At 47.0% G+C, this 20,867-nt stretch overlaps 1 protein-coding gene across 1 annotated transcript in view; it reads left to right on the top strand.

The window, feature by feature from the left end:
• The first annotated feature begins 441 nt into the window (after positions 1-441).
• The window catches only part of LOC135370680 (uncharacterized), a 56,640-nt gene continuing 36,214 nt past the window's right edge, over positions 442-20,867 (top strand). Inside the window, exons 1-3 of the mRNA XM_064604471.1 lie at positions 442-569; positions 15,431-15,552; positions 16,208-16,282. Of these exons, the coding sequence (XP_064460541.1) occupies positions 524-569; positions 15,431-15,552; positions 16,208-16,282 (243 nt within the window). The 5' untranslated portion in view covers positions 442-523. The remainder of the gene's footprint in view (positions 570-15,430; positions 15,553-16,207; positions 16,283-20,867) is intronic.

Here is a 20,867-nt window from a genome sequence, read left to right as displayed (position 1 = left end):
TCTTTTATTATAATGCCAATGACGTGTTTTCTGGCACATCCTTCGTACACAGTTCAACTGCATTGCATTGAAATATAAATGTTACACCGCATCATCCCGCTTCCGTTTCCTGACGCGAATGATCGAGTGACACTTGAATCTACGTTTCGTGGAAGACTTAGCAATGCGTCATCGTCATTGCACGACCCGGACCCCAACGCTTCATTTTCCGGTCACTCATGCGATACGTACATGATGTATTCGAATCCATTTTCATTTATAAGCGCTTCGTCGTTCTTGCTTTCTCGAATTTTTATTTTTCTAAACTTTCTCGAGCTGCGTCCGTGGAGAGACATCAGGTCTCGATTCTATTGTGTGGGCTGTCACAAGCCACCATCAGACCTTTCCCGCAACCAGAAACGACTTCGTAATTCCCAAATGTCACCGTTCACTCTAGTTTCGGAGAGGCGCTCTGTACTTAATACTGCGCAGATGCTCCGTATCAGTTGAAGCTCAAGCTCTAACAACGCGTTGCCACTGCGTCATGATGAAATTTCTTGCGTGCCTCGTTTTAGCTCTCTACGCTACAGGTAAGTTGTTCTCTTGTCGACACAGCATTGGTTCGTTCGGAAGAGTAAGCTAACGTCAACGCCGTGATCGAGGTCGCGAAAACGGGAAAACGGAGTGGTAAAGGCACTTTCAGGCATTTATGGAGGTACTGCACCGAATGATTCGAGTAATGGCCAACCATTATCGAGGTCGTAATGCTATAGCAACAACCTCTTCGAAGACTGCAGACAATTTTATCTCCCCATCGAAATAAAGTTTAATTCCTCATTATTATGAGCCTCGTCGTTCCTTGTGTTCTGCGCTTTTCTAAGTTTGTGAATTGGCATTACGACAAAGATTACTAAAAAGGGACAAGACTCATAATACGCAGTGATGCTTTAGTTCCACGGGAAGAGAAATGTGCATGCAGATAGACATTATTCTAGATGTGGCTGTAACCAGCGATGTGAGTTTGATGGCCATAATTCGCATCCAGATTACCAATTACAATAAATCGATCACGTATTTAAATATTTGTCGTCAAGACTGATACTTTCATTTTTTTAATTTTCTATGTCAGTTTCCGGATTTTAGTTTCATGCTGAACCAAGTATAATTTCAAATTCGAATTTGCCAAGTCCGCTAGTAAACGAGGAGAGTCCGGGGAACATCCGAACTGGAATGCGTAGTGATGGTTTTGAGGTGTAAAAATGACTCGAAATCGGCCACTCTTATAAATACGTATATGAGAGATTAGCGGAAGTGCAAGAGGTATGTGATTAGAGGTCTGGGACGAAGTCCTTTTCTCCGGCGACGGCGCGCAGGTCATTTTGTTCTTCGCGGCGGCGGCGCGAAGGAAAAATACCATACGCACGTGGCGCGTACTCAGCAGAGTTCGATGTAGCTCGTTACTATAACGAAGTTCCTTTTCTGGTAACGTGTAACTTAACTCGTTACTTTTGTGTCGTGGTGACTTTCAGAGGAACTCGTTTCTTTTTCAGGTAACTTTGCCAAAGTAACTTAAGCTAAGTTCCAACTTCTAGTTCGCTTTTCACTCGCGTCTACATATTTTCTTGCTTCCTCTCCGGTTCTTTTATGGCATTTTATGCCATAAAGCGTGATATTCAATCAATGACAGCACTCTATTGAAGAAGTAAGAACCGCTGTCATTGAAATGAAGCTGAACCATTGTGCACCCACAGGGAGTAAGATGCAAAGCGTTCGAGTTGTTGGACATAAACGAAAACAATGTAAGCGTGTTGCGCTCCTCCAGGCAACTCAAGGTCGAATGCAACTGTTCACGCGAACTGCACCTGTGTAGTCCTACTTTGTGTCTGAAGTAACTTGGAAGTAACTAGTTCTTTTTTTTTAAGTAACCCCGTAACTGCAGGTTATATTTCAGGCTGAAGAAACTTCGTTCTTAACTTAGTTACATTTTTCACACGGTAACTTAACTCGTAACGAGGCGGCGCAATGGCGGCGCAGATAACGATATATCTCGTAGACCTTAATTTTAGGATCACGATGATCACCTTTAACCGCGTGGATGTCTAACAGGAGCCATACACAGCAACAAGTTGCTTTGAAAGTTCCTAAGTAAGTGAACATGCCCTTCAACATGCCACCACAGCGACAGCTGTTAGTGAGAAGGTGTCACGAGAGGAAATCGCCGTCTCTGTGTCACAAAACCCCCGAGACTACCCGAGTCAGCCCCCCACAGCTCTCGCAAAATCTGTATCAAAATGCGTGTTACTGCGCACGGAGCAATCCGTGCCTCTCTATTGGTTGGATGCCACAAGCGCGTCCGGATTGGTTGCAGGAGTTTGAAAACGGCACTTCGCGCTTCCTCGCCTGCGTGCTGCGTACTCCCTCGGCGGTTTCATTTGAAATTTGAACGGTGGACGCCGGGTCGGCGGTGTCTTTCGCTGGGAGGCAAGTGCGTTCGCCGTCTTATCCGCGTATTATGGTGTCTTTGATCGTGTTGTAGTGTTTCTTGACACAAGCATCGGTCTACAAACAGCCAATCTGATTTCAAACTGAAGTGTTGCCGTGAATTCTGGCTCAATGAACGTTCGAGGCATAGGCGCCGACTGCGGGGGGGCGCGGGGGCCCTTGCCCCCCCCCCCCGGAACATGAACTAGGGGGGGCGCCGCCTCCCCCGGGAAGTCCCGCTAAGAGACTGGCACCAACCTTTGGGGCTCGGAGCGCCCGGGTCAAAAGAGCGAAGAGGCACCAACCCCAAAAATGCATCTTCCAATTTGTAAAATATGTATCCGCCCACCATACTCATTATCACAGTAGAAGGTGAGGCGAAGAAACACAGAGGATGACACAATACATTGCCTGAATTTCGCCCAAAGCAATCAGATCAATGAAACGAAAGCAGTCGAAAAGGTACCTGCAGCTGCCTGTGAGGTGCAACGGTAGAATCTTCAGAACGCATATCCGTTGGGAGCGGGTTCAACTCCCGCTGGGTGGGGGAATATAGGTTTACTGCAAAAAAAAAAAAATACAAAGAAAGAGGGGAAAGGTTAGCCTGGCTCCAGAAGCCGACTTGCTATTCTCGCTGGTCCATTGCATTGACCATATTCATAATATTGCGCGCATTTCGGGTCAAACATCGAGGAACCAATGCATTTTGTTCCTTTTGCACTCAGTTTTCAAAGGCCTAATGCCTTCAGTTGTGCACATGTTCACTGTTTACGTTCTCTCTATTTTTCTTTTTTCTGTTCTTCCTTCCTCTTATTTCTATACCAGTTCTGCATACATCATAAGATCCAGCCAGAGTGTGTGACTCTTCAGCTTTAGTTTTGTGTTCTCCATTTTTCTTTTCCTTTTCTTTCCTTCTTTTTGTTTTCTTTTTCTGTTTTCTTTGTCTTTTTTGCTTTCCCCCTTTCACTTTTTTTTTGAATAACACGCCGACATCCATCTGGCTTACCTTTCTTTTTTTTTTTCTAATAAACATATCCCCAGCCCCGCCAGAGTACTTATTTCGCGGTGCGCCTTTGCCCCCCCCTGGGAAAATGAAAACTCTCCGCCTCTGGTTCGAGCCTCGTCAGATCTGCATAGCGGTGACAAGAAAATAGGATTCATGAAGCAGCAGTATTTTATGTAGCAGGCGAGGACATGATGATCAAGAGATTGTGCGCAAGTATGTGACAGTTGTTCGTTGCTGGGAATAAGCTGTGTCGATATGCGTGTTTTGCAAGTTTGAACTTTGTTCCAGTGTGCTAGGAAGCGCTACGCAATGGACTCAGTAAGCTCAGTGCATGTAAATGCGTCAACCTGCGGATTTTGTCAGTATAATGACTCAAATAAATTTGTGTTCATTACGACACTTTTCACAGTTGTTTGGGAATCACGGAATAACTTTACGGCGTGCATGAAAGCTAGTAGACTTAGAGGTCAGGGGTAGCCGGTACAGGCCAGTATGGAAAGCATAAGTCAACAACAGCCAGAACAGGTCGGGCTGCGAGCCGGACGGAAAGACTTCTGATTGGAGGATTGAGGGAGCAATGGCTGCATTCTCATTGGTCGTGTACCCAGTGTTGTGTGAATTTACCTATACTATGGGCTCTATGGGGAGTTGGTGAGAGCTGCCCGAGTCAGAGGGGAAGAAGACAGAGAGTGACAACTGCGTGCGCAGGTGTGGAAAGGGGGAAGCGGTGGTGCATGCGGAGCAGACGAGAGGGCGACAGCTTACATAGTAGCATAGATAGGATTGCGACAGCGGCATTGCATGATGCAAAATAACAGCTTCCTGTGCCATGTCGCTCAACATCAGCAGATGAGTCACATGACCACAACGTTTAACCTGACCCTACTGTACGCTTCATACCTTATGCGTTTACGGTATATTGCGGCATGACATTAATAGTAGCCGGCAACTTTAACGGAGACGTATCAAAGACGGCCACCTTGACAGTACAAGTATATGCGAGTAAACGGGATTCGTGCTCCAAAAACGACGTCACCAATCAGACGACGCGGAAAAGCACGTGCATCGTCTTCGTGATGAGGGAACCGGACATGTTTTCAATTCAGCATATTAACATCATAAGCGATCATTAATGAGACCGTAAAGCCATCATAGCTACTGTGTTACGCGCCCTCTCTTTCCTTCTTACAATAAGGGTGGTACGCATTACTGTGCAAGAAATGAAGCAACCAATTTGAAACGTGTCGAAATCTGTGTCCAGTGTCTTTAATCACACTGCCGTAAACATGTCACAAACATTTTAAAAACAGAGCAAGTAACTGCAAAACACCAATGAGTGCCATTGAAAGGGGTCGTACTTTTATCATCTTGATTAGCGATCAGGAATGCAACGTTTGCAAACAAATTGGCAGAAAGATTCGAAAGGTGTTGAGAGAGTTACAAACAGTGTCAAACGTTTCGCCAATGCCATTAAGAGTCAAAAACCAGTTGCCGCTGAAAATCGCTGCACCTTCCGTGATAGTTTGCTTCCGTTTTTCAAACCGCTCATGCAAAATGTATACAGGGTGTCCAGGAAAACGTGTCATTGAATTATAATAAAAAAACTACACCACCTAGAGTCATGCTGTCAACGGCATTTGTTCTTACTGGGTTTTTGCCACCTTCTCATGTGAATGTCGTATAATGTAAGTTTAATTATGTAAATTTTTGCGAGCTTAAGTCGGAAATTTGCCTAGTAAAGGTCACTTTTTTACCCCACTAACGTGAAGAGCGTGTCTAATTTACTCGAATTAACGATAATTGACGGGAATATTCAGGAGCCATCCCATCGGAAAAAATAGCCGAACATCATGCTCTACTGACCTCTCACAGGATAGCGCACGATGAATTTTTCAGCGCAATCTTTGTCAGTCCGACGAAAGGAGGTTGGAAACACAGCCGTCCCCGACATCGCAGAAAGAGATAAAACAGGCACGGCTTATCACGTCCGACTTTCGCTGGGATAATGCTTTCCCTCCCCCAATTTTAGAATCTGTTACTTTTTCTACTATCACTCTGTGGGCTGGCTTCGGAGCCTCCTTTCGTCGCACTGAGAGCGATTGCGCTCAAAAAGTCATCGCGCGCTATGGTCCGGTGCTTCGAAAAGCATGATATTCGGCTCTTTTTTCTGATGGGATAGCACGTGAATATCACTGTGAATTATCATGAATTTGAGTGAATTCGACACGCTCTTCATATTGGTGGGGTAAAAAAGTGACCTTTTCTTGGCAAATTTCAGAGTTCAGTTCGCAAATATTTACATAATTAAACTTGGAGTACATAGCATTCACATTAGGAGGTGGCAAAAACGTAACAAGAACAATGCTGCTGACCGCATGATTCTAGGTGGCGTAGTTTTTTAATTATAATTCTATGACACGTTTTCTGGGACACCCAGTATGGCCTATTGAATTCATTTTCACTTCTAAACGCTTCACCGTTCTTGATTTCTTCAATTGATTTTTTAACTTCCTCGGCTCTAGCTCTGGCGAGACGTCCAGTCTCGATTCTAGTGTATGTGCTGTGAGAAGTCGCCCTCAGACACCTACAGCAATCAGACACCACTTTGACGGGAGAGCGGGAGAGACGCTTTTGCGTGGCAACTAGCATATGTCCAAGAACCGTACACATCCCATTTCCTACACCCCAGGAAGGGGTATCGCAGACAGAGAATGACCAAAGAGTACCAATTTCCAAGCCGAGCTAATAATTTTTGATTGCGTGTTAGCGCCGCGAAGCAACTGTGGCTATGAACGGCGTACAGATGTGGACAAACGGAGAGAGGACAGCAGGAAAAAGTGGACGACAGGGGGATTAGTATGCGTCCTGGGCCGACTTCATGGGGAACTGTGCCAACGTTTGTCGTCTGGAAAGTCTTCCGAAAACCCAGAGAAAACCTCAGGTAGCACAGCCGGCGGTACAATTCGAACCCACCACCTCCCAGTCTACAGCACGACCTTGGTTACCAGCAACGAGCGGACGCCTTAGCCCAGTCAGCCATGCCGCTGGTTGAATGCAAACTGAAACCGTGACAAAGAGTGCAGACAAATTCTCGTCACAGCACCAGTTTAATGGCCAGCGAACCTAACGCACTCATAAACCTCCGGACAGGAGGCAAAGGAATAAATAAGTGATTACTGACACAATTCCCTCGTGTGGCTATCTCAATTGACTCCTTAAAGAACCTCCGCCAGGTTGCACGTTCTTTACAAAGAATGGGGGTATCGAGGAATATGGGTTGACAGTTGTTGCATTCACCGACGAGCCCAACAAGTTCGGTAGCGACATGGGTTTCTTCAATCCTAAGCTGGTGCTCCCTAAGTCTTTCGTTGACGCACCTAGAACTTTTCTCTACATAGGACATGCGAAAGTCAAACGGTACACAATAGACAACAGATTTGCAGCAGGCAACGAGCGGTTTTCGGCGATTGACATTACGGCCTTTGAAAACAGAAGTCAAAGAGAATAGTCTGTTTAACTTAGAAAAAATTACCTTTTCCTGTGGCAAGTCTGTTGTCTATTGTGTACCAGTTGAGTGTGGCATGTGCTATGTGGGGCAAAGTTCTAGGGGCATAAACGAAAGGCTTATACAGAAGAAACAACCCATATCTCTAGCGAACTTGTGAAAACGTCCATGTATGCTACTATTGTCAACTAATGTTCCCCGAAACCCTTACTCATTCGAAAGAAGAGTTGGGAGTCAGGGGAGTCAGTTGAGACAGCCACATGAGGTAATTGTGTCAGTAATCCTTCATTTATTACCTAGCCTCCTCTACGGATACGTATGAGTATATAAAGTTTAATGGCCACTATCCTGTTGCTGTGTATAACGAGAATTTGTCTGTACCAGAGCGCTGAACCGAATCGGCATGCAAGCACACTATGGTAGCCGCACAAGAAGTAGCGCAGCGCCAAGAAAGTTGATACCATAAATCTAGCAGAAGCCGACATGTGTTATAGGGTGCAACACGCTAGACCGTCGAATTGTGCCACAATCCGACTGCGCAGCGGCGTACCAGTCGCCACTATAGTGAGTCCTGCCTATTGCACGCACCCCGCGTTTCTATGGACGCTTTCAGTGCAGCAATATAGCCACCCGCATTTACCCCCGCCCCACGAAAACTAGCTTCGAGCGCGACGCATACCCGTTACTACACCGCCACAACAGAACACAACGCGCATTCAATTTACGAATGTCACCCTGAACGGCTACCGCCATAATCGCTCTAATCTACCAGCACACCTGAGTAGCAGCGCGCGGTCGCAAACGCAAAGTCGTCGCCAAGCGCATGCATGATGCTCACTATCCAGCGCCTTCGATCTTATAATTTGTTCCTGATGTTTGGCTTCAGCGTCCACATTCAAAACGAAGCTGGATTCAGAACGAGTTCTGAAGTTGAATTCTCCCAGTCAGAAAATTCTGTCCCATCGGATGTCCATCGGATGTACTTTCACGGAGATACGGATATCCCCAGAATAATGAAATTTCAACAGCGCATACCCCACGGAGACCCACTTGGCTGGGATTCGAACCTCCCGCGAACGTGCACTTTACAGGCGTAACCCGTAACCAAGACATACGGACGTAAGCAGGATGTCTCTGGGATGTAATATGTATCTCAAGCGAATGTTAGAAGTCAGTATCGCTTTTTAATATATAATTAGCGTCTTTCACCCATTTTTTTAACATCTGCCACCGTCACCGTCGGTTCATTTTTTGTTGCTCCGCTTTGTTTCCCACTAGAGAAAATGAGCGCGGCGTTTCAAAAATGCAAAGCAAAAACAAAAAACAACAAGCGATTGGGCCAATCGGCTAAGAAACTTAAGAAATGAAGTGGCATTCACTTCCAAAAAGAACAGGCACTATACCGGGGTGGTTTCATAAGTTTCCAGCCTGACCAACTTTTAATTGTCATAGAGACGAAACAAGTGTATCACTTTTCGACATAGTCACCCTTAACTTCGATGCACTTTTGACACCTTTCAACCAGCATTCTTATACCCTTGAAAAAATAGTGCGAAGTTTTGTCCGCAAAGTGCTGGAAAACTGCCTCTTGCACCTCACTATCGTTTTGAAATCTCCGTCCACTGAGATCCCTCTTCAAGGTTTAGAACAGGAAGTAGTCACTCGGTGCCAAGTCTGGACTGTGGGGTGGGTGGTGGATTTCTTCGAAGCCGCACTCTTTCAGTGCAGCCTTGGCAACAGAAGCCGTCTGGACACGGGCATTGTCCTGGAGCAACCGGACACCTCGACTCAACCTGCCGCGCCTCTTTTCCTTGATGGCGTCTCGCAGTCGGTGCAGGAGTGAAGCATAATAAGTCGCATTCACTGTGGTGTTCCTCTCTTTGAAGTCGATGAGGAGGATCCCGTGACAATCCAAAATATTGTTGCCATGATCTTCTTCGCGGATTGTGTGACCTTGGCTTTTCTTGGGGGTGCTTCTCCTGGTTTGCGCCATTCCATCGACTCCTTTTTCGAAAGGCGATCATAGTAGAGCACCATAGTCTCATCCCCTGTGCCAATTGACTTCAATATTTCTTCTTCGATTCTCTTGACAGAGCTCCAAAAACTCTTTGGCACAGACGACGCGCTGTTGCTTTTGAACTGACGAGAGAAGTCGTCGCACCCATCTCGCACTGACCTTTTTCATGTGAAGGCCCTCGCCGATGATGCGAAAAACGGTTGTTTTGGAAAGCCCAAGCATTTCTGAGATTTCCTGCACCTTCAGATGCCTGTCGCTCAGCACTTCCTCCTCGACAAGAGACAAATTTTCTTGTGTCACCACTTCGACTGGACGACCATCGCGTGGATCATCTTCAGTGGACTCTCGCCCCAGCCGAAACTGCTTAGCCCAGTCTTTTACCGTTGTGTACGACGGAGAGGCTTCCCTGTACACGTTGTCCAGTCGCGCTTTGATCTCTTTAGGCGAAAGTCCCTCTTTGTCAAGAATTCGATCACAGCGCGGTACTCGATTTTTTCCATCTTAACTGAAGGGTGCACCCTGGCTGTTTGAAATGCCGCTCTCCAACCGACAAATGCATGGAGAGGGTTGGGGGTGATGCTCCGAACCTCCAACAGATGGCACCACGCGTCCTTAATCGCATTTTCAAATTCGCGCGCAGTTTCTACCTCGGGCCGGAAACTTATGGAGCCACCCTCGTAGATCGGTTTTCTCGAGGGCTTCTACACATTCGACAGTCCTGTTCGCTTGTGAGTCATGATGAAGTCTGAGATGCCTGAGTTTAATTCGATTGCGTACACAAACAACATTGAAATGAGAAATTGTTTGGCGCATTAAGTCGCCATGGAGTTAGCGTCTGTGCTTCTTACTCGCTTGGTTTGCGAAAGTGATTTGGTTCATGGAAAGTCGAATTTGTGCAGTGCTACATCGTCCCGCGTTTCTCTCTCTCTCTCTCTTGCAAAACCTGATCCATACAGCAACCCACCACGGAGCTGATTCGAACAATCCGTGAAACAGGGCAACAGGATCTCCTGCGTATATAGGGCTACGGATATTCCTCGATAAATATTCCACGGAAGTCCCACGAAGGTTCCTTTGATATGAACATTGGGATCTATTTCGGACGTTCGCGGGAGATGGGGCTGTTATGTCAAATGAGGAGTAATGATGTTATGGGCTGTGACGTCAAATTATGGGTATGATATGATGGGCTGAAATGTCGAATGATGGCTAATGATGTGATGTGCTGCGATGTTGATGTTTGTGGGAGCTTCTCAGCCACGTGCACTTGAGTGAGCAACCGGCCTGACAGGTGCCAAACACGTAACCGGCCTGATGGCGCTGCAGTCGGAGCAAGCTCCTCAAAAGGGCCATAATTTTGGGAAACTGCGAAACAGAAATCACACTAATGTCACATAAATCGTGAGCACTAGGTCCTAGTGACCGAGATAGTGGCTACTACGTGTGCTGCCTGCGCTACCAGTCGCTGCAACTTGCGTCCCCGCAGACAGCACACGTAGTAGCCACTATCTCAGTCACTAGGACCTAGAGCTCACGATTTATGTGACATTAGTGTGATTTCTGTTTCGCAGTTTCCCAAAAGCATGGCCCTTTTGAGGAGCTTGCTCCGACTGCAGCGCCATGAGGCCGGTTACGTGTTTGCATAGGTGGGCATTTTCCTGCGGCCTCACTCATCCTCACCTCACGAAGCACGGACTTTATTAGCCTCACTCACCCTCACCAAATTTTCCTCACCAGTAACTTAACCTCAGTCGCCCTCACCCTCACATTCCATTTCAAATTTTTCCCTCACGAACCTCACTTCAGGGCATCGGGATCCCGAAAGGCCTCACCATCCTCATCCTCACATGCCTTCACCTCATGAGGCTATTCACGACCCTCATGGCCTCACGTATCTTCACCTCATGAGGGTCCTCACCTCATGAGGGCTCTCAAGGCCTCAGGAGTCCTCATCCTCACGTGCCCTTACCTCATGAGGGCCCTCATGTCCTCACGGCGCCTCACGTATATTCGCCTAATGAGGACCCACATGGCCTCACGTGTCCTCATCCTCACGTGCCCTCACCTCATGAGGGCCCTCATGGCCTCACATACCTTCACCTGATGAGGACCCACATAGCCTCATGTGTCTTCAAGTCACTAGGAGACACGTACGTGAGCCTCAAAAGAAATTTCCGTCATGTTCACATGAGACGTCGGCGTTTATCTACTGTGTCGGTAGTTGGTACTAATGATACTGCGCGGCATTATACTGTTTACACGGTTTCGTGCTGTGCTTGGATAAATGTGCTGACAGTTGTTACTGTAACAGTGAGGTTTAACGTTAGTGTTTGGCATCAGTAAAGTGGAGCCCGAAATACTACAGTGCAGATGTACCGTTACGGAAATGATCGAGTGGTGGCGGGGAATAGTGCTTGAAGAGATCCTGTACTCGATTCTCAGAACCGTGTGACGCTGCTGCCAGAATCGGAGGATACGCTCACAGCTGAAGTGTTTGGGCACAACGATTGTACTTGATCGCACCTGCAATCAGGTCGTGCCTTTTTATTGTTGTTTTTTGATCTCCTTCTTTTACGGTTCAAAGGCGCGCTACAGTCACGGGGATTCCAGTTTTCCTGGCTTCGTTTTGAGGAGACAAAGAAAGATTTTGAAAATTCTTACAAGTCCTTGATGAAAAACCCGAGACTGGGGAAAAGACGAAAAACAGACGACGCACACAAACTCTCAATTTCAACGTCTGTTTTTCGTCTCTTCCCCAGTCTCGGGTTTTTCATCATAGATCTCTTTGATTGTTATTTGTTTGTTCTGCTTTGTTAGTTCCTTCCTTAGTACTTCCTTCATTATTGCTGTCGCACAGACTTTGGGGAGCCCGGTAAAGGCTGCTTTATATTCAGCTTTATGCTGTTAAGAACAAGAGCTGTCGAAATAAAAAGAAAGCCTCGTTACATTCCCAGCAGCGGTAACATTTGTTTCAAAAGAAAATACAAAAACACCGCACATGGCGCCTTTGGCACGACACAGAACGCGTGTGTCCAGTTGCAATAATTCGAAATTAGCTGGGGAAGGCAGCTGCACGCGCCTTCGAAAACGCGTACAGGGCCTCTCCAAACGAGGCTGCTATTCCAGTAAACAGGCAGAAAAACGAATCCACAAGAGGTAGTGTGGCGCTCAAAACACGACTTCGAAATCGTGTTCCCTATTCTCGGGGTTTTATCTTATGCAACAACATAACGTGACCGTCTAAGAGGGTCATGACTTATCTGTAAGGTCACTAATGAAAAAGTCGCATGCCCCTTTGAAGTGAGATTCTTCATGGTAGCCTTCATACAGGGTGGTCCACCAACCCTGATAGAAATTCATAGTAAAAAACGTAGGCCCTGGAGAGACATGCGGTGAAGGGATTTTTTTTCTGCCAGTAACTTTTGTCACATATTTGTAATATTTTTATTTCATTTCAATTGACGGAAAGTTAATTTCTTGAATTGAATTCCGAAATTTCCCAAGGCAATCTAACGTATTCTTTGCGGAAATGGGTTCCCCGTCGTCATTTTACTCAGTATAGCGCATAACCCCATGCACTCGTAATGCAATGGCAATTGCCGCAATAAATTCGCCGAAAATCGTGGAAATGAGAGCCCTTGGCACCGCCTCTTTTTTGACGGCTCTAAGTTTGAGCGCAAAGCTGCGAAGAAAGGTGGTTATGTTGACACGCCACACGAGGGGGAAAGGGTTACAAACCCAACCCACAGAAGAGTTCCGCTGCCAAGTGTCAGCTTTGCCCACGTCAGTTTCAGGGTCGCGCTCTTTTTCCTTTATTCGTGTTTTGCTCAGTGTGTTTTGTTTGCTTTTGGGTGCGTACGCGGCTGTTTTCACTATGACCGCTGATAGCGGTCTCGTAGTTTTTCTGCACCACCTTGTTGTCATGAGCCTGTGTGTGTGTGTGAGTGAGAAAGATTTGTATGCGTCCGAACGCCTGTCAGCTCTCTTCTTTTTTCAATTCGTTTGTTTCAACATGCTACGGATTTCTTCACATTCAACACACTTCCTGTGTACTTCGATTAGGTTATCATTAGCGTAAAAGCGTTCGCCATCTGCTGCAATGCACAGGTGGGCTCTCCGAATTGTATCTTCCACGGCCCTTTTTATTTCGGATCTGGAAATAGACGAGCAGAAGGCAGTGATTTTCCCCTGCTGGTCAGCCGGCGATCGTGGTTCGCTTTTGTATACTTCGTCTTTGATGCGACCCCAGAGGTAAAAGTCCATCGTCGTTAAGTCAGGAGACCTGGCGGGCCATGACACTGGACCAAATCGGCCAGCCCACTTCCCCCGGAACATGTGACGGAGCAGCTGTACTGCACGCCGCGCGCTGTGAGGTGGAGCCCCATCGTGCTGAAACCATACGCGGGTCTGTTCAGCAAGAGGCAGGTCACCAATAAAGCTGAACACGGCATCTAAAATTTCGCTACAGTAGCGGTTGGCATTTAGGGGTCCCGTGAAAAAGATTGGCCCAATAATGGCTCCATTATAAAACCCGGCCCATACATTCAATCCCCACTCGTACTGATGCTTGCAGTCCCATAGCCAGTGTGGGTTCGTTTGGCTCCAATAATGCGTGTTGTGTCGATTCACTTGAGCGCTATGGCAGAAGTGGGCCTCATCAGCCCAAATGACCCTGTTCACAAAGTTTCTGCTTTTCTGGGTCCGACATCGGATCCAGTTACAGAAATCCAGCCATTTCTGGTTGTCGCCCGGCTGGAAATGTTGATGAAGGCTCACGTGGTATGGGTGGAGTTTGTGCTTGTGTAGTATCCTCAGCACACTTGACTTTGATGTCTGTACTCACTTTGCCAGGGTGCGCAGACTTTACGTGGAGATCATCTTCTACTTCTTTCAGGGCCTGGTCTGTTTGTGTCGACTCACTGGCAGAGATTGGGTGTGACCGGCTCTGGGTACCGGAATGGAAACTTCCTGTTGTGGACAGTCTCACAAATGTACGCCTTATGGTACAAGAGCTCACCACCCTAGTTCCTGGAAGCATTTCACTGTATTTGAGGACTGCTCCGCCATATGTCCATACCTGCGGCCCCTAGAGCAATGATCAACTAGTTTTTTCTTGGTTGGAATACACGGTGCTTGCCATCGCTGCCGTTTATTTGTTCACTGCATTCACTGAGACCGGAGTGCAAAACGCTCCACAAATGTATTTCCTTCCCTACCTGTCAGCACGTCGGGTGACCTCATTTTTGATAAGATAGCTCTGATTCCCGCACTCACCGCGGGTGTTTGTTCCGTGGGTAAGGCTTGTAACCCTTTCCCCCCTCGTGTGGCGTGCCAATGTAACCTCCTTTCTTCGCAGCTTTGCGCTCAAACTTAGAGCCGTCAAAAAAGAGGCGGAGCCAAGGGCTCATCTCCACGAATTTTCGACGAATTTATTTCGGCAATTTACGAGTGGGATTATGTGCTATACTGAGAAAAATGAGCACGGGGAACTAATTTCCGCAAAGAAAACGTCAAGTTGCCTTGGAAAATTTCGGAGTTCAATTCAAGAAATTAACTTTCCGTCAATTAAAATGAAATAAAAATGTTACCAATATGTGGCAAAAGTTATTGGCAGAAAAAAAATCCCTTGACCGCATGTCTCTCCGGGGCCAACGTCTTTTACTATGAATTTCTATCATGGTTGGTGGACCACCCTGTATATGGAGGAATGAAACCTAAGAACGGAACGTGGCGATCCTCGAAGATCCTCGAAGATCCTCGAATTTCCATTGGCCCTTCGTGCAGAGTGATGTCATCTGCCGCACACCTTCTCCAAGCGAGGGGATACAGTGGCTTCCCCTTCATCCGCGAGGCTCTTCATGAATGGACCCATGACCTCATCCGTGAGGTTCCTCACGAAAGGCCTCACGGCCTCATCCGTGAGGTTCCTCACAAAGGGCCTCACGGCCTCATCGATGAGGCTCCTCACAAAGGGCCTCACGGCCTCATCTGTGAGGCTCCTCACGGAATACGTTGTACCCTCACGTATTGATGGCCTCACGACGACTGGCCTCATGAGGGACCTCACGGTGGGCCTCATGAGGGACAATGCCTCATGACTGTCCTCATGAGGAACTTTCAGCGTGGTCTGGCCTCACTCACCCTCACCTCATCGTCGTGAGGTGAGGGTGAGGCGTCTTCATGAGGGTCCTCATGAGTGAGGCCGCCCAGCGATGCGTGTTTGGCACCTGTCAGGCCGGTTGCTCACTCAAGTGCACGTGGCTGATAAGCTCCCACATGTTGAATGATGGTTTATGATGTGATGAGCTGTGCTCCTGACGTTGAATGATGCATTATGATGTAACCAGCTGCGGTATGTGACGTTCTGGGCTGTGGGAAAGGTCGGACGTGTTGTGATGTTGAATGATTTTTTTCGAGAAATTCCGACCCATTTCTCCAACAGGGAGTGGCGCCGCTGGGTTGCCGAAAAAAATACAGTTTGGGACATACGTATTGTATGACACGAGCGTCAGGAGGAGAAGTACGACTGGCATAGGAGTGTACACCAAACTTCTCTTCAATGCGGTAAGGGTACATGTGTACAGGTACATAGTTCTGAAATCGGTTCATATAGAAAAATAACGCTGAGAATGCTGCTTCACAATGCCCCTGCGGCTCCATGCCTCTACAGTAGTATATACAGGGTGTCCAAAATTGAGCCTTCACGAGCGCTACGGAAACACTGCGATGACAGGAAACCGGATGATAACTTTACGCTACTTGTGTAAGAAACAGGTGCTGCTAATTATGTAGCACCTGTTTCTTACTCAAGGAACAGAAAAAAATAGCACCAGTTTTCTTTTGTTCGCCTATTTATAAAGCGCTCGTGAATGCTTAATTTTGAACACCCTGTATAATGACCTTCCCTGAATACCAAACAGAGCTCTATAGACGCTGTCCAAAATTTCATTTTCTTAAATCATGTACTTTGTAACTATTAGATTTTATTTTGCCAATGAATCAATGAGTCATCCTACTAATTCAAGCTGTGAAATAGAAGTCAGCACTGCATCTTCATTCAGATTGTGTGCTGGAACATATTGTGGATCTCTACCTTGTGTGGCTCGATGAATCTTCAAGTGCGCTTCAGTTTTATTAGTATTGCAGTTTCTGTCTTCGTCTTCGAAATAAAGTTTTCCAATTTATTATCCCATTTAACGTAACTGTTTTCCTCCTCCAGATAAATGCGAGATTACCATTCAACGTCACCGGAACGCAGATTGAACTGGTATTGATCGGGATGAAAGAAGTTTCGGTTCGTATCCACTCACATCTTCTCCTTGCCCACTAGTCCCGCAATATGTAGGTAGAGTGACAAATGTCCCTTTTAGATAGTCGGTCCTACCCTCCAGTCCGTTTTGCCACAACGTAGGAACGATGTTCCGCATAATGCGAATAGTGTCGGAGTTGGCAGGAAGAAACAATGGTTCCTCTTCACACCCGTGATACTTTTCAAACATATGCCACGGAGATGATTGCCTCCTCGAAATCGAATCTATTACTGCGCCCGTTGTTGCTATCCACCCACCCATTCGTGCTTCTGCGTGGATATGGGTGCATGGGTACGCTTGCATTATTGTGTTTATAGCGCTTGTAGAACAAAGCAGACCGCTCTGCTTCTCAATATTACCAGCCTCTCCTACACGACAAGAATGTGCTCTCTCCTGTGCTGATGTCCCGTTCGGAACCTCCAGAGAACTGCTCGTCCTAGCTATAGGGAACATGACGCTCATGTCTTCTTTCTTATTGCTATGGTCATGAGGGCTAAAGGAGCACAAAAGTGGACAAATCTTCACGCGGAACGAAAGATCTCGTTACCTTGACAGTAAAGCAAAAGGAATGAAGTCCGTCCGTTGCAATCCTAGATTTAAGTGACTATCGCATCCGGAAAAATGTGTGTACGAGACGGATACTCCAATGTGTGTCACCGTTTCACAGTCAACTTATTACTATTTATTGTTAATACGTTAAGGTCCCGGAGGCATTACATAACGCAGTTAGGGCCACGACTACACAAAAGGTTCATAAAAATGAGGTACATAAAACACTGCAGATGACCGACGCATGATAGAAATAATGAATGCCGTGTGCGAAAATTACCAAAATATGCACTGTTACAGCAGTAAAACAAAATGCAGTAATACAAGAAATACAACACCACCAACAACAACTGTATTGCGAGATGATGAATGGGGAGTTTCATCGCCAGGGGCGATACTCTACCCCACTGCTGGTGGTGATACGGGGAATATAATAAGGAATCCATTCACAATAAGGATCGAAGTCCTACAGCATCCAGAAAGGTGAAAAGACCTTTGAGTGCAGAGCATTCCTGGACTGGATGTGGCCAGGAACCAACCAATTTTGAGAGTGGGAGAGGGTGCGAGAGTCCAGGTCGTTAAGGGATCCGGAGCGTACGGTTCGGTAAGGTTGGTAGTGTGGGTAATAGAGAAGAATATACACTAAATCTTCTAGAGCACCGCAGTGACTGCATTGGGGAGAGTCAATTTGTCTGAACGGTAATGGCACCTCGCTGTAAAAGCTACATCAAGGCGCATTCGATGAACTGATGCGGCATCTTGACTAGAGATGTGACGAGGCATATGGAAAGAGAGCGTTGGATCAACCCTGCCTCGCATGGCTGGTGGGAGAAAGTTAACGTCCGTCTCCGAGACAAGAGACCTGCTTCTGCGTCACTCTCGCACTATTCAATCCTTTCGCCACCGCAATTGGCTGGGACACATTGGAGAACGGCCTGTGCCCTGCCTCGTCGACGAGGTTGCAACCCATTAACACATCCATCAGCAACAGTGCGGATGGGCCTCGGATGCCAAAATTTTCAATTGCTTGCAGCGCAGATGTAGTCAGTGAACACGACCCATTGCCCTGGGGTAAAATCAACGATGAGCTGCAGAAAGAAAATTATGGCATAGAGTAACCGCAGCTGTGGATGATGTTTCATGCGTAAGGTGACTTCCTTTCACTACGCCTTCGGGCGGGATGACGAATGACGGGGCGGATTTGCGATTTCGAGATGCGCCATGGGTGTATGCTCCGGCAGAGGTAGCAAACTTCCAAAGGTCCACAACAGCACAAAAATGGGCTCGAAGGACTTGGAGGGAACGCGATCTTCTCCTTCCTGGAGGTGTGGAAGACTTAAGAAGTTTGGTAGCACCGGCAGAGACCAGTGGGCGTCCGGCGATGTGACGTCTTTAGCTGTGAAGCCAGTGAGAGCCCGGCGTGTCCTCTGCGCTACTCGATGAAAATCACTTTCAGGACGGTATCAAATTTTTCTGTGGAGTTCGTGACGAAGAATGTGCGCACGCAAACATAGGAAGTGTCAAGCCGTTTCACACTCACGAAGAACCTTCACCGGCTTCAGGCATGACTTGTCGTGTTTCACCCATTCTTGGAACTCCAAGGCAGCGACGAAGGCTTCAGGCAAACAGGGTCCGAACGGTATTTAATGACGTTGTGGAAATCCTGCACAAGATTGGAAAGCTCTAAAGCACAGTCGTCGCCACCTCGTCACGAAAGCCGCGTGAACGGCTAGTTATTAGCCAGCTGCGTCGAGTAATTCTTGGTCACACTATGGCTTCTGTTTGAGCCATTTTCTCTCCCTTTGCGCTCCCTGTTCTTTTTTTTCTCCACAGTGTCCACTGCTGTGTTCTTCGCCACTTGTGCAAAGGTAGAGTAGCTCTTTCCCTCCTTCATCTTCAGTATCTCTCCAAGATTTGCGGCCAGTTTGAGCATGCTCCCCTCGTTTCCCCATTTCCATCGTGGCTCTTGCCTGCTTTCTGGGAGTCTCGTCTATTTTTTTTCTTGGGTACCCTCTATAGTAATTTTGATTCTGTTGTGGTCTCTAGCAGACCTGTGCTCTTTCTCTTCATGTGCTTTCTGTATGGTGTATGGATGTTGCTGCGAGCGATGCTAGCCTCTTGCGTTCCCCTGCTCCTTGTCACGCGGCAAGTGCAGTTTTCGTGCAGCTCCAATATTTCCAGGTCATCTCTTCGTTTCTGCTATGGACCGTAGGCCGATGCGCTCTGCTCTCTTTTACAATTAAAACCGCCAACAGCATTATTGTTTCCTTTGTGCTATATCTTCTACGGGGTGTCTTTTTAGGCGATACACGTTTTTCATTAAAAAACTATAAGGGCTATAGACATGCTGTTTTCACTTCTATCATCTCTGGGCCGGCAGATGTTCTTGGCCATATGTTGCTCAGCCGTCGAGTGACTAATTACCTAAAAATCGTTAACTTTTTAATTATAAAAACTGCGAAGTTGTCACAATGAGAACATGTATTTCTTTTGGTGACCTGATATCGTAGCCGTTTTGAGAACAAAAATCCGTTCGGTAGGTCGTCCGCAAAAACAATTCGTGAAGGAACACCATGTTTTTTTCTTCATTTTGTTCATTGCGCATCTTCGGCGATGCGTCTCTCCCTCATTCCCAATGTGAGGAGGTGACGAAGCATCATGCGTCGAAGATAGGGAAGAAAACAAAAACACATGCTGTGACGCTAATGGAACTGCCCTTATCAGTAGTAATAGTCAGCTCAAGTATCCGGAAACTCACACAGAGGCCTGGGCGCCATTAATTAGCAATTAGAGCTAACTGGGACCCCCCACATTAATCAGCACCCTCCAGTGAGTCATCACACTAATTGGGGAGCATCTAACTCGTGTCCAGACCACTGTGTGAGTTGCCGGCTACTTGAGCTGATAAAAAATAGGTAGAAAATAAAATAAAAAGATCGAAATAGAGTGGAGAAGAGGAGTTTAGTTGAAGATTAACGACGCCATCATGAAGAAAGTAGTCCGGAATGGCCACTGACCATCGCTGGGCGACAGAGCACAGAGGCAGGTTGCAAAGCATCTCTAGCTGTGACCACAAGTTCTGGACATCCTGTGATGCCAGCTGTGACGTCACCGTGGCATGTCTGGGCAAGTTAGGACAGCTCTGGACATGCAAGAAGAAAAACACTCGTAATACAGAGGCTGTGAAAACAAGAGTAACTATGCTAACCATCAATAGCAATCAACAAAATGAATCAGGCACAGAAGCAAAACAGCCCACCACAACAGCAGTCACAGAGAGCGCCGAACGATGCGACTGCTCCGTCCGACAGCCAGGCAGAGAACTGAATCACAATGCTTTTTTCTCCTCTATAAAGTCGCGCATCTGCACCCCCCTAGCAGGTGCGTGATCAACTAATTTCATGACAAAATTATTAAGAATCACGCCAGCGCTACTCTCGTTCCCAAGGCAGAAGAAGATAGAAAATGGCGGGGATGCCCGGACAATAGCAGCCAGCGCCCGACGTGCACGGGCATGAAAATCATAAAAAGGGGGAACAAAGTTATCACGTGCGGAAGAATTAGTTACACAACAAATCACCTCACCACAACAGGAGTCATGGGGGGCGCAGAACGATGTGACTGCTCCATCGACAGCCAGGCACAGAACTGACTCATAATGCCTTTTTCTCTTCTATAAAGTTACGCATCAGCAGCCCCCCCCCTAGCGGTTACGTTCTCAACTAATTTCATAGAAATATTATTAAGAATCACGCTAGCTCTACTCTCATTCCCAAGGCAGAAGAAGATAGAAAATGGCGGGGGTGCCTGGACAACAGCAACCAGCGCCCGACATGCACGGGCATGAAACTCGCAAAAGGCTTCAGGCAATCAACTAGGCCTAACCATACCGTTATCACCTACAGAATTCAAGGGCTACCACGAGACAAGAACCACAAAAATACTAGTCACACAACGTTAAACATGCGACAACACGAACAAAACATTTGGTCACTGCTAAACAAATCTAAACATGTGCCT

The sequence above is a fragment of the Ornithodoros turicata genome, chromosome 10, assembly GCF_037126465.1.
Source record: "Ornithodoros turicata isolate Travis chromosome 10, ASM3712646v1, whole genome shotgun sequence".
NCBI classification, from domain to species: Eukaryota; Metazoa; Arthropoda; class Arachnida; order Ixodida; family Argasidae; genus Ornithodoros; species Ornithodoros turicata.
Note: the sequence above shows the minus strand (reverse complement) of the source record. Positions and strands in the feature narration are given on the sequence as shown.